This window comes from Anas acuta, chromosome 3 (genome assembly GCF_963932015.1).
Source record: "Anas acuta chromosome 3, bAnaAcu1.1, whole genome shotgun sequence".
NCBI lineage: Eukaryota > Metazoa > Chordata > Aves > Anseriformes > Anatidae > Anas > Anas acuta.
The window spans coordinates 61,687,392-61,705,625 of record NC_088981.1 but is presented as its reverse complement, the minus strand read 5'-3'; the positions used below and the strand labels follow the sequence as shown (position 1 = coordinate 61,705,625).

The 18,234-nt window shown below is 34.9% G+C and overlaps 1 protein-coding gene across 8 annotated transcripts in view; it reads left to right on the top strand.

Moving 5' to 3' along the window:
• LAMA2 (laminin subunit alpha 2) overlaps positions 1-18,234 on the top strand; it is a 383,401-nt gene that overhangs the window by 312,816 nt on the left and 52,351 nt on the right. For all 8 annotated transcript variants that reach the window (XM_068677473.1, XM_068677471.1, XM_068677468.1 and 5 more), the window contains 3 exons: positions 1,127-1,265; positions 6,999-7,101; positions 15,528-15,644. In XM_068677473.1, coding sequence (XP_068533574.1) covers positions 1,127-1,265; positions 6,999-7,101; positions 15,528-15,644 — 359 coding nt within the window. The remainder of the gene's footprint in view (positions 1-1,126; positions 1,266-6,998; positions 7,102-15,527; positions 15,645-18,234) is intronic.

Genomic DNA, 18,234 nt, shown 5'->3' with positions numbered 1-18,234 from the left:
CATTTCCCTGAGAGGCAAAGATCCAAGTTGACATTCATTCTTGTCCAGTTCAAGCAGTGAATTGGACCCTTTTACCCTTTTTCAGGGAAAGTAGGATAGGCATTAAGCTATAATATGTTCTGAGAGAGATGTCTTCAAGTTAATTCTGTATGTGCAATACTTCTTTGTAGAAAATATTTGAATATGTCACATGCAGAGAGTGCAAGAAAAGCGATTTCTCTAGTCTGGTGTCTAAAAATTCCCCTGAAAGTCAGTTAGCTGAGCTCTAACCCCTGCACCAAGAATATTATTTGTTTATAATTATCTTTTAATTTAATTGTAATTATTAAAATGGAGTGTTTCATATAAATGGAACACTCCATTCAATATGAAGTATTATTGGTTATGTTTTTCATTTTGGTAAGCGAAATGAAAACTGAACATTTAGGATTTCTTTTAGATAATGAGATTTCTGTGTTTGGAAGACAGACCAAGAAAAGGGTGATTCACACAGACTGCTCTAAAATATCTCTATGATGATGTTCCCCATGTTCAGACAGTACAAACTTCAGTGAATAGCCTGACTCATCCCGTAACCTATAAACCTACATTATGTATATGTTATCCATTATAGTATATAATCTACTGTATGGTAGATAATAGTAGATAGTAAATTTATATTTATGTTATATATAAGTATTTAGATTTATAAATCTGTATATATAGAGATTTACAGATTTATATATATATATTAAAATATATATTAAAGAGTATATAATATATACTATGTATGTATATCTACTAAAGTGTTTGTATATCTGTATCTATGTAATGTATGTATGTAATATCTACTATTTATTAAGCACTGCACTGTCTCATCTCACTGCCTGATCCCTTTTTATTTCACATAACCTCCTTGTTAACAAATGTTATTTTTCTGTGTCTTTTTGCACAGATGAAATATGAATTCTCTTACATATATAATGCCAGAACTCCTGAATTTTCAAGTGTAGCATTGCTCTCTAAAGCAATGTCTTAGAAATAACCTTAGAAATAAAGGCTGTTGGGTTTGAAGAAGTAGGCTACTATATTCTATTGAGCTCTGATAGCAGGTTTAATGATGTGTTTGCTTTTTCCATCCCAACAGAATCCTTGCTGAAGCCAAAAACATCTCTTTCAATGCCACACTTGCTTTCAATGCTTATACTAACATCAAGGATAACACGGATGAAGCTGAAAAAGTTGCCAAGGAAGCCAAGGTTCTTGCAAATGAAGCTATGCAAGCGGTAAGAAAAATAAGTAAATTTGGAAGTAAATAATAATAATTATAATAATATTATAGATATATAATATAAATTTTCAGAGGAAACAGAGAACTTTTAAAAATAGGATTCTAAGCTAAAGCCAGCTCTGCTGCCTGAGTCATAATGAGGAGCTTGGCTCTGTAGACCGGAAAACATTCTGAGCATAGTCAGAATTGTTTTTATACCTAATTTTGAAGGAGTTAATGGCTAATTTGTGGAAGCTGGTCATAGAGCAATTGATGTGCACTTCACAGGCACACAAAAAATCACCAAGGAAATTACAGTATTATATAAAATAGGCAGACCCTGTATTTGATACAGAAACATACAGGTGAACAGAATAAACTTGCAGTTAGAACACTTGCATGTGCATAAAATTAGCTTGCAGAGAGCTACTTCGGTCAAATAGATTGCAAGAACAGTAAAAGCAACAACATGCTGGAAAAGTCTGTATTTTGGAGATGGATAAAGTGATTTAGTTCTTGCACAAATATTTCAATATTTTTAGACAGGATAGATTGGTAACTTCTGTTTCAAATAATACTAATTACTACATGTATGTTTCTCTCTTGATGGGGAAAAAAAGTCACCTCACATATTAGTGTATGCTGGTTCTCTCAATAGTTATTTGTTTCTCTAGAACTGCTAATTACTCTGCAGAAGTAAATAAGGAGTTCTGGATTATTGTGTTTTTGTTTTGTTTTGTTTTGTTTTTCTGTGCATTTACATTTAATACAGACATTTATCCTTTGTTTCTTTCATGATTCACAGTGAATGAAGCAGGCAGCTGTTGTAAGGATTGAGAAGGGAAAAAGAAAAAAAGATACATATAGCAGTCAAGAAAGAAAGCAAGCAATTACAGTTTGACTACAAATGAGTATAAATCGGATGGTGAACTGGCAGATTATACCATGGGGTGAAAGTGGATAGATAGTTTGAAAAGGATAGAGGTGAAGAGATGGACAATATTATGCAAGTGAGTAGCAAGGAGAGACTAAGATACTATTTGGGTGGGGTTTTAAGAATCTCATCTCTATACATTCATTAGAGGAAGCCTATTTATGTTCTTTGCTGTATATGTGTAACAGGGGTAATCTAGTTGATCTTTACCTAATTGATAAAGAGGAAAATGGAGAAAGCTACTGCCTTTTAAACATAATTGGCTATATAGAGAGATAATCAGTGGTTTACCATCATGCTGCTGCAGAGCGAGGTAGACTACACAGTATTTGGTAAATAAACATGTTAGGATTTGGGGCCAAATTGAAAAAAAAAATGTGAAGTTCAGTCATTGTTTAACCATTCTATTTTTATTTATTTATTTATTTATGGAAAGAGCCAGATATTTGCTTGTCCTAGTTCAGAAGTTTAACTGCTAAAATCAGAAAATCAGAAAGAGGCTCCTCTTTCTGCAGGCCCCAAGGAGCTTACTTGTAGCTGAGCTTTAGCAGGACAGGAGTGCCCCCATGCTGTCGTGCAGCTCCATGGTTCAAGCACTAGCCTAGAAGGCGTCATTTGTGGATTTGAACTCCTTCAGACTAAGCAAGTCCTAGAAACTGTTCCCTCCTTCTCAAGTAGTTGCTCTTTGCCCAATGTATAGAAGACAGAAATAATCTCTTTCTGCTCCTTCTGGAAGATGGAGCCATATTTTCTTTCTGAGAGTACCTGTGGGTGCCGATCTTCTGTAAAGGACTCTGATCTGCAGAAGCTAGCAGATAACAGAGGAGAGGTCTGAAGTTCACCTGCATCACTGAACCTAGCCTTTCCTAGCAAATGATAGTGTTGGGTCTGTGGAGGGAAGGTTTCCAACAGCAGCAAGCTGGTGCATAAACTAGAAATGCTAGAACTGGGCTGAGTTTTAGATTCCACCCTGCAAGTGACTGAAGTAAACAATATATGGGAGCCTCAGTGATATCTCAGAATTTGGGGTTGTTTTTGTTTTTAACAGGAAGATTAGTTTGTTTTTAAATTAAGCTAATGTTGCTAAAGGCAAGAACAACAAAACAACAACAAAAAAAATGCTTAAAATCCGTCGTGATTACAGGAAGCCTGATAAATGACTGGGAAAAAATGTATTAAAAATATGACAGAAAAATTCCTCCTGAGTTTTTTATGATGGATTTGCTCTCCCCTTTAAAAGAAAAATAAATTTATCACAGATGAGAAATCTCTAGCATTCAGGCAGCTTCAATACCCCATTACTTAGCCAAGACAGTAACTGACTGAAGAGGAGAGTCATGTTAACAAACCCAGCTTGTGTCTCTCAGATCAGAACTATAGTTTTAAAACACATCTTGAAGAAGTAATTTTCTTCTTAGTCTTTTTTAGACTAGTAACTGGAAGCACAGGTGACATGTTAAGTGTTTAGAGTCCTGCTTGCTTCTTTTCTTCTTACTCCCTTTGTAGTGGCACCCGACACAACTATTGGGGTGCCATTACACTCAGTGTCCTGAGGTGCAATTCATTCATAACATCTTGGTACTTCAGAATTCTCAGCATCCCCAAGACTTCTCATTCTTTCTCCAAGATTGTGAAAATGAGAGTAGCCTTAGCTCTCACGGAGGTGAAGGCATCTCAGAATGTAAATGTATGTGAAAAGAAAATCCTTTATTTAAAAAATAAGGCAGAGCCATTTTAATAGATGTGAATTAGGACAAAAAACAACTTACAAGTGTAAAGGTGAATTTAAGTATGTGATCCTCAAAACTGCCCCAGTGGATTTGCATATGTGCTTGGAGCTGTACCTCTTCAAGTGACCAAAACTACTGACATGTCAGCAGGTTTAGGCACCATAATGCCTACTTCATGCGTACATGCATTCATGAAACCTTGGGGAAAAAAAAATCCCTCCATACTGCAAAAGTCCCAGCAATTCTTTGTCTGATACATGTTCAGACCGTGCCCAGCATGTGCTGAGTCTTCACAGAATGCTGTGGCCATTGCTAATCTAATTCAAACTTGCAGCCAGTAGCCTTATCCCTGTGAATGTGCATTCAGTGATTCGCACAGCCATCCCTGGGAGATCTGGAGGGATCTTCTTCATCCCAAAATAGTTCTGTAATCCACCAGGCTATGTGCTGAACTGAAATCTTTCTTCTACTTCTGCAGAAGGTGGATCATTTGGTAAGAACAGAGTTCAAGAGTCACTGAAGTAGTAGAAAAAGGAAGACATGGGATATTTTTTCCTGAATTCATTCCTTACCCATAATTATTGCTAATTATGGATTTATAGAGCTTTTCAGTAATTTGATACATGTTTTTCTTTTGGTGCTAAACCTTGTTAAAATTATTGCTAACCCAAGGAAAGGAAGAAACAGACCATTAAGGATGATGTATGGTTTCAGTGGCAGCATTTTGTATTATGTTATTATAACAGCACTTATGCCTCTAACCCAAGAATGAGATGGCATTGTTTGAATACATAATGAGATCCCACTCCTGCCACAAGATGCCACAAGCAGTCAAGCTGCACAAAGTTTGTATAGGGCAGGGGGTGTGGAGGGAAGCACAGAGTGAGGAAGTTACTGTCCCCAGTGTATGTACACTCTGGAACAGATAGAATTAGAACTTAGATTCCTGAGACACTGTGGTTTTCCAATTTGTCTTGAACCACGGTAATTTTTTACTTTTTTTTTTTTCATTTTTACAGCAGGTGTACCAATTTAGAAAACAATATAAAAATCCCTTAGCTGTCAGTCTTATTAAATCATAAAAGGATTCATCATGACCCAAGCTTGCCGCAAGCTGGGCATAGACTTTACCTCACACTGCCAGAAAATATTTGTTTTTTTCATTATTGACTTCATCATAACTCAACATTCCATGAGCCGGAAGAAAAGCTAGCAAAAAAAGTATGTTTTGCATTTGATTTTTTTGATTAATCCTCCCTTTCAAAATTATTTGAAAATTAATATAAAATAAAGCTTTTAATCAGTACAAGTGTATTTGTCTCTAAAGGGCCTTTATGCTGAAATCTGTTTCTGACTAATTGCCAGCCCAGACCTATTTATTGTCCCTGATTTGATATTTGATATAAAACTTCTTGTTTTTGCATTGCAAATCTGGCCTTCCAATGTATTTCTATTGACTATAAACTGCTTTAACAGCCAGTCGACCATGCCTAGTAATTTAATAATAAAAACAATCATTATTTTTGAAGTCCGTGGTCACATGGACCTGGGTTTTGATGCTAACGGGAAAAAAGAATATGTAGTAGTATTATCTGATTTGACAGGTTCATCTGCTACAAAATCTGGCCAACTGTTCTTCCTTCAGGAGCAATCTTTTGCCGAACTGGAAAGTCATTTTTTTGCTGTTGTTTGCTTTTTTCTTTTTTTCTAGGGTTATATGTGTTTTTCTGTTATTGGTGCTACTTATATTAAGTGATAAAATCTATTTTTTAAAAAAAAAAAAAGGTTTTGTTGTTTTGTTGATCTTTCAAATATATTTTCTATTGATATGGGGAAGAATTTATAGTAGGAACAGCTTAATAGTTCAAGTGTGCTTGGCAGTCATATAGGCCATACTTCATAAAATCACTTAGCCCATGATGAAAGCTGAGAATAAATTCAAATCCCATGACTACAAGGAAGAAGTATGGTAGATGTATCCCAGTGACATGGCCACACATGTCACTGAGATGTACCTTTACAAAAAAACTTTATTCTGAGTTTTGTGAGTATCCAAAGTGTTCTTTAAGATTTTTAAATGGAAAAGAAATAGACAAGTCCCATACATGGTTCTCAACGTTTCATCAAAAAACAGCAAAGATTCAGTAGTATCACCTCTGGGCTTACTCATTATGTAAATAATGAATAGTAATAATAACTGTGTCATTTAATTGACACATATTTTGAGTATATGTATCTGCCCTGGAAAATGAAAAGTAGCTGCTGCTTAATTGCATACTAGTTACAAGGCTATGACCCATGACTAATATAGAATGTTATCTGGCTGTCAAGAGTATTCTCACAGAAATGTAGTCAGTATGATGTATGACCTGAGTTCACTCTTACAAACTGAACAGTAAGTGGTTCAGAACCTAGAGCATTATCTACCAACTGAAAATACTAATCTAATTTAGAAAAATCATGCTACCAATTGATCAGTCTCTGCACTGGAGAGAGATGTTTTTTCAAAGCAAAGATCTTTAAATAACATGATATGTAGAAGGATGGTTATTTAGTAATAAAACTCTTTCAGATTAACTGCAGTTTACCCTTCTTTTTAAAATCTATTTCCTTTGTAGCATCTTTACTATACTGACCTAGCAATTACAGTTCTTGTATTTAACCATGAAGACAGCTCTGTTCTCTGAGAATATGGAACATCAGATCCAGTCCTAAAGGTATTGTAGCAGCTCTTAGGGAGAAATACTGTAGCTGGAGGAAGAAACGTTTTAAGTTGAAAGATTTGTTTGTTCTGGAAAAGTTCTGTTTCTAGAGCAAATCTTTCTGTAATGATACAAACATTTTCTCTTCTTATCGTAGTCATCACTGGTATTCCAAAGGAGAACTGGCTTCCTCTAAAAACGAAAGAAAATTAATTAAAGGAAATTATTTTTTAGTCTTTTGCAGACCAGTGTAATGACAATGGGATATGATTCAGAACACACTGAAGTTCATTTGAATTTAGAACATTCACTTAGATGGTTTTCCTGTATCTTTTATGACTTGAGACTTTCCTGTATCTGTGACACTGCTTGTTTGTCTGCAGACATCTGGTCCTCAAGGGTCGTTGAAGGATGATGCCAAGAGCTCTCTCCAGAAAAGCTTCAGGGTCCTTAATGATGCCAAGAGGCTAGAAAATGATGTTAAAGGTATGTGCAGTATGTGACATTCAGGTCCATTAAATACTAGAAAAACGTTATGAGACTGTTTTACTTCCAGTATGAATAAGCCATGTCAGAAGAAAAAAAAATATTTCTAGTTCAGTATCTGTTTTTAAATTGAACAATGTATCAATGAAAAATATTCTATTTTGGGTCCAAGCATAATGCAGGGATGCTTGTCCTCTTCTGAGATGGGAAGGCTGAAGAGCTAGAACCTTAGTCTTCTCTTGATGATTACAGTAAGGTTGAGAGTAAGTGGGAATGAGAGAGGTATGAAAATACAAGTTTTGATTTAGTAAATGCTCTAGCAGAAAATTAGTACAAAATCCAGCACAGCATTACATTTTTCTTCCTATTAATACAGAATTAGGGTTTAAAATACCTGTTAATGCTGAATTAAGGTTTACAATACCAACCAGAGATAGCACATCTCTTTAGGATGCTTATGGGGTTGTGACAGAAAGGGGAAGTGTGGGGATGCAGGATGAAATGTTTGCCAAATAGGATAATGAGAGGGAAGTATTTTCTAGGATAATGGGAGGGAAGTATATTGCTAAGTATTTTCTTCAAAAACAAAATTAAAACATATCTCTGGACAAAAGAGAGTGTGTGTTTTCATACACACACACACACACACACACTATTTCTTCATTCTTAAGGTTTAAGTATGTGGCTAAATGCAGCTCAAATTATGAAGTTTGTAGGTCTCAAACCAAGTATTTCAATTTGGTGCAAATAAAACGTCTTTATTTTTCTGCGCTTTCTTCAGAAATACTGTTTGGTGAGACATAATAATTGATAATTCAGATAAGACTGTGTTTATAATGTACCTATTTTCTCCTTGATAAATGAGAGTATTATCGTTGAATGCCACAGTGTGAGAAAGTAGGGCAGTAGTCAGGATGAACACAACAAGGTGCTTCATGCACACATGAATGCACAGCTACAGAAATGCAGGATGAGGAGCAAGTCTGTGTAGTAGTTCCATAGAAGACAATCATGGATCACATGCTGGTTCGCAGTGGATGTCAGGTAGGTATCGCAGGGGAATGCATGAACAGGTGAATGGCTTTCCAAAACACATGAAACAATTTGTCCACAGAGTGGAAGGGTTACTAGTGCCTTAGCAAAATTACTGTCTGCAGTGCTAGGTACTGAACTTCATGAAGGTTGAGATCATTTGCAGATAGTCTTGCAAACATCATGAAGACTAAGTGGAACTGTAGAGAAGGAGAGAGAAGGAGAAAGATTGAAATAATTTAAAATTGTAGACTGAAAAAGAGACGAATAAGTAGGGACTTATTCTTCAGTTATGCCAAGGTTTCTCCAAATAAGACTGTACTAACATATCTTAAATTGTGCTGTTCCAGATCACATATTAGGAAAATCTTTCTTGTAATTAAAATGTAGAAGTACTGGAATTGATTGCCTGAGGAGGATTTGACCTTTGAAAATCTTTGAAAACAGCTTAGGCAAACATCAGTGAGGAATGACTGCTAGTCAGAAGGAGAAAAATGTTCCTTGGGCAGACATTCGGAGCCTATGATTCAATGATCTTTTGAGCTCTTGCACAATCTTGCAAACAAAAGCAGTTTGTATGTTGCATCATTATCCAGACAGATTGTTTTATAAGTCTTCTAAGAAAATACTTATTGCTGTGCTAATGAAGCATCTGTTTAACAGTAATCGTCAATTCTTTCTCCACAGAAGTCTTAGAAAGGAGCTAAAAAATATTTCATATTTCAGTATTTCAACCGAACCTGAAGGGAAATAAGCATCATACGCTTTGAAATAGGCCAGCATTCTGAGTTTCACAACTTTGTGAAAAATGTTAAACATTGCTGTTTGAGTACATTGTTTTTACATATACAAGAGAAACTGGCTTAAGATTGTACCGTCTTTATGCCACTAGTATATTAAAGTGTTATAGCAATATCAATTAACCAAGTCATTCATACAGCTACTTTTGAAGGTAATTCATACAAATACTTTGTGTTTTGTTTTGTTTTGTTTTGTTTTGTTTTTAAGTAATCTAGATAGAATATGTTTAAAATGATAACTTCATGGTTTATTCCAATTTAGTACACTGTAATCCCATCTCTTATGTTTGACATATCTCTTGCGTTTATACATATATGTATATATTTCAAAAAGATTTTTTTCAGTCAGTTTAGCTTTTGAAAAATCTTTTCATACTATATATGTTGTAGTTAAATCTGATTCAGTTGGCTGATGTCATTGTGCTCTAGCACGGTTAACATGGGATTAACTACAAGGACAGGTATAACACTTTCTCACTTAAATGAGAAAACAGATCTAGGATTTGGAAGAAATAAAGAGGACAAGATGAAAACCACTGTGATATTTCTTGCTCATTATAGGATTTGAAAATTAATCTGTTTTGTTTGTTTGTTTATTTCATGCATCAGATCTAGAAAAATCACACACAGTAAACAGGTTGAGATTTAATCTGCCTGTCACAGAGATGATGCCTGAAGCTTCCATGTCATGCTACAGTACTTAAAAATATTTTTTATTAGAAATAAGACAGATTTTTATAATAGAGCCCAGTCTTTCGGGTTTTAATATATAAAATTTTCATTGGCCTCCTGGGAGATGCATTATAAAAACCATACAGCATGAAGAATGAGATCCACATAACACAGAGTCATCATTTGACTATTACTGTACTCTTATTTATTTTTGGCAGCTCTAGGATTTCAACTTGCAGACTAGTTAACAAGTCATCATAATGTTTAACAAGGTCATAAGACAAAAATTTTAATATGGTCATTAATTACATTTCAATATCATACACAGTTTGAAAGTTTAAAAACATTTTTCTCCTCAGAGCTGCTACAAGAAAATAATAAGTACCGACAGTTTCTAGTAAATCTTGGATGTATATTAGGCTTCCTCTTTATTGTGACTTTACTGCCAGATTCAGTACCAATTTAGGGCCAGAGGACCATGTTTCAGTAAATACACCACAGAAAATCATTGAACTGCTAGGTGAGACCAGTGGGCAAATTTAAGTAATATGGCTGAAGCAGAAAGAGTAGGGATGCTGTTTGTGAAGAAAGCAAACTTCACATCTTTCCATGGCTGGAAATGCCAAAAAGACATTTGTACACCATGGTGGAATCCATAGCTTTCTGTGCTCCATAAGTGGTTACCTCCGAGTTATCATGTGCTCTGTAGAGCATAGGGACCTGTTTTCCAGGCCAAAATCAAAGACTTTGAATGTATATCAATACTATGTTCCCACAGGGCTATCCAATTTAACTCTGAAAATAAATAAATAAATAAATAAAATATTACAACCTCAATAAGACATGACGTCAGAGATTTTTGAAAAAAACATGTTATTCTCCAATTTTAGTCCAGTGAGAATTTCAGTTGATGTCCATTTCATAATTCAGAAGTGAAGGTCTAAGCATCCTAAAGATTCATAAAGCAATCCTCATGCAAACAGGGAACAGCAGTGCTTATAAGCTAAGTATTAGATCTTTGTCTGTGGTCTTGCCCCATGCTGAAGGTTAATGAGATGGAGTTTCCTAATGTTCTCTGATATGACTTGGATATAATGTGCTCCATACAGATAAACATTCCAAATTTTCCAGTATGCCTTTTTGTATCTGATAAAACATGCTCCACAGCTTGACCCACAGAGATCAGTTAGCGTAATGCCCAGAATGCAGATACATAAGAGTAAAATGCAAAAACAGATTATTTTTTTCCCCACTCTGCTTTTTCTCCAAAGTGATGGTGTTACTAGTATTATGAACATAATCTCTTCTGGATGACTTGATGTTTCCCGGATGGAAAGCGAGATTTGAGTGTAAAACTAATAAATATTTTCTACCGTTCTTACAAGCCACCCTGTTCAGAGTCTCTACTGAAAGTGAAGGATGGATGATGGGCACTCTATAAAGATCTGCTAGACAGAAGTGATCATTAGTTTGAAATTTCTCTGCCTGCACTACAGGTAGTACATTAGTTAAAGTAATGGAAATCCATAAGCCACTCAAGTAATATATACTCCAGAAATCCAGGCTGGGCTATGATAGAGGTGGGAGTGTTTTCTTGCTACATTATGACATTTCTGTGATTTGTGGCCAATTACACTAGTTATAAAACGGCTGTTAATCACAAAAATGTTTTATATTACCACCAAAAACTGCTGAAACAGTCCTTACAAAGCAAAGCTTCTGACAGAAGCTATTAAAATGGAGATTTAATTCTTTCTTTCTCTGTGGGGCTAGGTGTTAGAAGGAATAACCCTGGTGGGAGAAGCAAAATCTGTGTGTAATGCTCTGTCTAAGGAGTTTTGAAATTTTGGCTACAAATGAGTGAATGCTGCTGCCTGCCAGCTTCATTCTCTCTGTGCCTTGAGGGATTTTTAGTTTGCCAGGAGCAATTTTTCTTGCTTATAATTTTGAATTTACTGTTTTAAAAATATATTTGCCCAGTGCAGATTTGAGACGATATACAGGCTTCAAAAATGATCAGTGAAAAGGAAAAATAAGATATATAAACTACTCCAGCTGGAGACTGGTGTCAGGTGACTACTGAAATTCAGTTCATGTCATTCTTCTGCTTAAGAATTGACAAGTTGAGGGGGTCTTGTCCTGTCTGACAACAAGTGAATATTTTTAACCAAAATACTTTGTAGATGATAGGCACAGCTATATTCCTTGATTGTGTATTTTCCTCTGGTTTTCATTGTTGCTGCCCTGGCATGTTGCATTTGGCAAATTATTGCATAATATTCATGTAAATGCTAATGCTGAAAACAGTCTTTTTAAAAAGTTAACCATCATTGGCTGCATTTCTCCAGTTACATTTTCCCCATTTATTCATAAGTCTTGCTTGGTTTTGAGAGAAAAATTTAGCTTGTGGCCCATCACCCTCTTTACAAGATGAGACTGAGGGGAGCAAAAATGCTATTTGCAGGATGCAGAAGCATAATAAAACGGTAGATGTGCAACTGCCAGTAAATATGTGCAATATCCAATCAATAAAAACAGCTGCATGTATTGCTCCTCAGGAGATTTCAACCTTTATTCTGTTTTGGGGGGCATGCATTGGGTAGCGTGTCTTTATAATTCCTTTTTGGACAGTCCCATGGAAAACTACATTAGGCCAAACTCTCAGAAGATGTCCGTTTCTACTAGTATTGCAGTGGTGACAAGAAATCAGTAATTAACCAGTGCCATGTATGTATGTGTTCTTCAGAGATTTGTTAAAACTTGTCTCTTGTAAAAATAGATCACCCCATGCAAGTGATAAGTAATTCATTTCTTAACAAAACACATGAATGTAGGGATTTTTTTTTGACTCACTTTAGTTTTTTCACTCGGGGAAAATGGGTAATGCTTATTATGTAATGTAGTGTTTTATCAAGGAAATAGAAACAGAAATTGAAAATCAGATTAACCAAACCAGAAAATACGAGTTCATACCTGCAAAGTCAGTCAAGATCATTCTTACGCTTTAGGGTTTAGTTTTAGTGATGCATTTTTTGTAGATTTGAACAATATACTGTATGTTGATTGGCATCCTGTGCCATCTCCGTGCAGAGCTAATTAAGTGGAAACAGGAATGACATAAATTTCTCAGGATATTTCTCAACCTACACTTTAATGTGAATTGACAGGGCCTGGTATCTTTCCGTGCAGATCCACTAACCTCTTCCAAGTCAGATAAACTCTATATTTTGGAAAAATTTAGACTGTAGGCACTCATATTATGCCTAGCCTCTATGATTAACTGGATAATCTCAGGCTTTCTTATGGCTCTAGGATTTCTCACAAATGCTAATAACTAAAGGATGAGGAAAACCTGAAATGAAGTCAGTTCAGTTTGTGATTCATAGTCAAAATTAGCTCAGTGCTTAATGAAGAGACTGTCTGGGTCTCTTCATTAAGTGTGGGTCTCTTCATATAGTCTGTGTCTCTTCATATAGTGTGGGAAGTTACTTCAAAATAAAGCTTCATGTTATGATCACTGTGCAAAATGAACAATTTTCTTGAAAAGCTCCCTAAGGACACTTATTTATGGCTTTATTATTTTAATATTTAAAAAAAAATATGGTGAAAATACATTTGAGAAATTAAAAGAAAAAAATATTAAACACAGGATCTCAGTATTCAAATTGAGGAGTTCTAGGGAAACTTCAGTTATTAAAATCCATAAAAATTGCTGCTATGGTTACAAAGCTGAAAACAGAAGTCTGGAAGCATGATTCTTCAGAAATGTAACCAAGAGATAATTAGTGTAATGTTGGATCTGGCAGAGTAAAGAGAAGAAAGAGAGATAATTTAAATTAATTTAATGCAAAAAAGTTACTGTAGCACCACCAGAAATGAATAAAATATGTCAGGAATATTAATACACTTTATAAACACTTATATTCCAAAAAGGCACCAGAGACACCAAAGAAATATCAGGCAGACTATAATTTCAAAATTAAATGGAAGAAATTAAAATATTTTTGTCAGTATTATTACTTAATGATAAATGAACTCAGGTAAAGCCACAGAGCATTTAAGACCAGACTCTCATATCTTCACCCTAGTTTAACATCACTTTATGAGTGACCTCATTCATCTGCAGATTCAAAACCTGTTATTTAAAAAAGCCGTATGTTTGAGGGAAAATATGATCTTATAATTTATATAAGATTCTTCCCAACTTTATTCTAGCATTAACTGTGCCTTTCACACTTCATACCAGTGTCCTGTTCCTCTGTGGGGCATTTTGCAAGAAATAAGTCTTACATCCAGGCACTCCTGCAGTGTTGCTCCGGTTTAAATACAGTGAATAGATCTCTTTCTGAATGACATTTCAAAGGGTCCAACAGCAAAAATGTGATTCTCACTTAAATTCTATCCACTGTTTCAGTCTTTGAAAATGTAGTTAATTTCTTGAAGGTAATATGCAGTTAGTGTGATTTTTCTAATTTCAAGATGCTTTTTTGCATATCTAATTTTATGAAACCTTTTTCTTTTAAAATCTGTAGGACTTGAACCACTGTCACTCATTTTAACCCATTATTCTGTTTACCCTCTCACAGAAGGGTTAGAGATGCTGAAGAGATGCTGAAGTACCAATATGTCTAATTATTGTCCCTTGTGAAAAAGAGGTACTTTAGAAATAAATAAATACTTTCTATTTTTCACATGTATGTGACTTATTCACAGAGAAAACTCTTCTCCAATATGTTTTCCTACTTCAGTATCTACTTGGATACATATCCAAAAACTGTGTGTTTAATTTCAATAACCTGAAGGTCACTGTCATACTTTGTATCTTAAACTACTTTTCTACAAATTATTCTCCTCCTTCTATCAAGCACAGTGATGTTGAATTAGTTTCCCAACAGGACATACCTTTAAGTTAATAAATTAGCAGCTGTCTGTTCCAAAGAACTCTATACTTATATGAAGAAATGATGAAAAATGCCCTCTGAGATAGTTGTTTAAGCATTACCTAGCATTTTCTGTGCCAAACTTAACTTTTTTTTTTTAGTTTTTGTTGTTGTTGTTTTTGTTTGTTTGTTGTTTGTTTTTTGTTTGTTTGTTTGTTTTAATAACTGTGAAGCTTAGCTGGAAACTCACTTTTGAAAGTTTGAAAAATTATAATTATCACTAATGCTGGTTACTATTAAAAAAAAACTGTAGTTTTTATTCAAAAAATAGGTGAAGAACAGAAACTTATCTGTAAAAGATAACGTTAGTCTGCAACAGTCTTTAATGTACTGAATATGATACAACTATTTTTATTTACTTTTAGGACTATACCCAAAAATAAAATCTATGTTTATTTCATAATAATTTGTGTTGCCTCCTCATATTGATGATAGGGTGATATTGCATGTTTTCCTCAGATGTTACATCAACATAGGTTATCTTTCAGAAAATCCATGAGAGCTATGCTTTGGCCATTCTAATGGCAGCAGTAAGATGACCTATCTGTCATGCCTCTCTCCCCACAGTGGAGAATCATTCATCCCATTCATCCCTTTCATTCATCCCATTCATCCCTTTAAGATGAAAATTTGAGTGGTAGTTGGATCTCGGAATCAAAGCTATGACTGAACTTCACTCTTGAGTCTATCAGTGGGTCACTGTGTGAATTTGAATAAATCATTCCATCTATGATTATCATTTTTTCTTTCTATGATTATCATTTTTTCTTTTATTTTCTGTATTTTTTTCTGTAAACCTTATATCAAAACCTTTGATATAGAACAGTAAAATGTACTAAAGCATTTAGATACTACAGAAGTAGGCAACCTAAAGAAACCAAAAAGATTATCATTGAACCCTACAACCAGATTTACTGGACTTCCTTATTTACACTATTGAATTTCTTAACGATAAATGGCTTGCTTATTATTGTTGTTATAGAAAAGGGAGATAACCTGGACAGCATGCAGAACAGACTGAAAGATTCTGATGAGAAGAATTCCATTCTCCTGAAAGCTTTGAATGAAACCTTTGGAAAACTGTCAGCCATTCCTAATGGTAAGCTGGAAAATTAATGCAACACTTAACATGTCCTGCTCTGTTAGGTGTATAAACACCTATCATCTGTCTGATTGATCTTTTTCTGATACATATTATGTCCGCTTTGATCACTGGCTGCTTTAATGAGACAAAAATAAGCTATGTTAGAGAGAACTGGTTTGAAAACAGATACCTTGTATCAGTTTGTATTTTGGCACAGTAAACAGTACCAAGTTTCTGCAATTTGCAAAAGACCAGTTTCAGAACAAATTATAATTCAGAAGTTACAATACATTCTGAGACAAATAGTCTTTTCTTTAAACCTGAAAAGTCTGTTTATGAAACTTTTGAAAAAAGAACCATCATGCTTCTTATAGCAACCAAGAAAAATAAAGACCTACTGACAATAGAAAAAGCAGGATGAAATTTGCTCTTTTTGTCTTACCTCTCTACCACAGTCATTGATTTATGCTGCAGTATCCTTTCCAGTCAATTTGACATTGTGTATCTTAGAACTGGAACAGGCTTTCCTCAATGAAGACAAAAGTACTAAGCATACTTATAATTCTGTATAAATCTCCCTGCCCCCCCTCCAATCTTTAATATTGATTAAAATCCCAAAGTGTTGGGATGTTAGCTACTTAGTGTTGTGATTGCGAGAGACAGTGAGCTACAATATAGTTTCAGTATAATAGACAGTGATAAACAGAATGTTTGTTTTTAGAAAAAATAAATGTTTTATCAAAATAATTTGCTATGACTTTTCTCCCTAAGGAGCACTGCATTGCAATAAACTGAAGAAGAGTCTCTGAAGAAAATCTATATTCTCTCTCATATGTGAAGGTCTGGAAAGTTCAGACTATAAGTAAAAATTTGGCTTGAGAAATAATTTACTATTCATCTTGCACACTTTTGTGACTTCAAGATTCCAGACAACTGGAAAGTATATTTTTAGATGTAGTGATCCTTGAAATCAGACATTCACAAGAATTTGCTTTAATATATCATACTCATGCCACTTCCTGGGTTTTAACCACACGTATTGGCCTGTTTTTCTTCTTGTGCATAGATAGATGTCTAAGTCAAACAAAATGGACCTTGGAGACCAGTGGGCCTTAGGAGACAGTATAGTAAATATGAAACATGTAAAAGATACATGAAATATGCAACCATTAGCAATGTAATAAACTCTTGTCAGATTAGAGTTACAAGGTGCTTGCTCTTTGGACAAGGACAGACACTCTCATACACAAGTAGATGTGTCTTAAGAATGAAATTCAAAGCAAATAAAAGACATGGATACAAAAGTGCTGTAAATTAGTCATCCCATGGCAAAGTAACCAATGAGGACAGGAGAGAAAATGACCCTGTCATATATCTAATTCTTCAAGGATTCACAAAAGTAGAGAGCAATTTAAACTAATAATTCTTGTCCATACTGTAGTAATACTCAAATAAAATAGCCAAATAAAAACAGGAAGATTCAAAATGGGATAGATGGATAGATTACTTTAGGACAAGGACCTACATATGGAGGGATAGGCATACTTTTATAAGTGTGGTTGAAAATAAATATAATTTGTATGACCAATAGAGGGAAGTAACACTTCCCTCCCCTCCAAATAAAGGGAAGTCCAACTTTCTTTCTGCCAGAAAGGTGCATGACCTCTAATAATTGCCTCAAAAAGAGATACTTAGATATGATGAAAATAGAAAGTGGAAAAAGGCAATCAGAGTAATCTGTTCTTTCACTTGTCAGTACTGATGATGATTATAGTTTATTAAAGGTTCAGATATATTTTCAAGGTGCTGTTGTGTTCTGTGCACTTTTCAAAGCTAAAACTTCAGAAATAAGAGTGTACACTTCAGAAATAAGAGTGTAGCACATAATATGTCTTTGCTCAAGAAAGTAAAAATGGTCATGTAATTCTCCAGGGTTCAGGATAAACCTACCAATTCTCTACAGCCTTAAGAAGCATTGTATTCTCCCTAGGCCACAGGCTTGATTGCATCACATAGTCCACAGAAGGTGAAGGACCTACCTGAAAAAACAGTTGGAAATCTATACTGTTAATCCCCTGAAATGGTGATAATATCTGTGTTTCCCCTGTTTTCCTACAATTGTTGAATCAGGAATATGCAATCTTCTTCAAGCAAATTTTGGGATAAACTATCCCTTATCAACTGTCTCTTAGCCACAATAGGATAGTAAATACATCTTCCTCTGTTTTCCCCACTACTGCAGTGCAATCTGTTAACCCCACTGACCACAAAAGGAAGCCCCAGTCAGTATGACAAGTGGCACTATTGCTACATGATCATCTCAGAGGTGTCCAAATTTCTGAGCTGCACTCCAAAATTCTCATATGACTGAGGGACGCAAAGACATGTTGGAAAATACAACAGGAAAAAAATTCCAAGAACAGTTTCATGGTTTTGTGGGAAGCAGGTAGCAAAGATTGTTCCTACAGGTCCTACAGCTCCACTGTAGAGTTTTTTTCTCTTCTTCAGAAGTGTTTGTTGTTTTGAAAAACAGGGCATCTACACTCTACGTGTGCAATTCATAATGTCTTACTACATGTGAAGTGGGATCTCCTAAAGAGTAAAG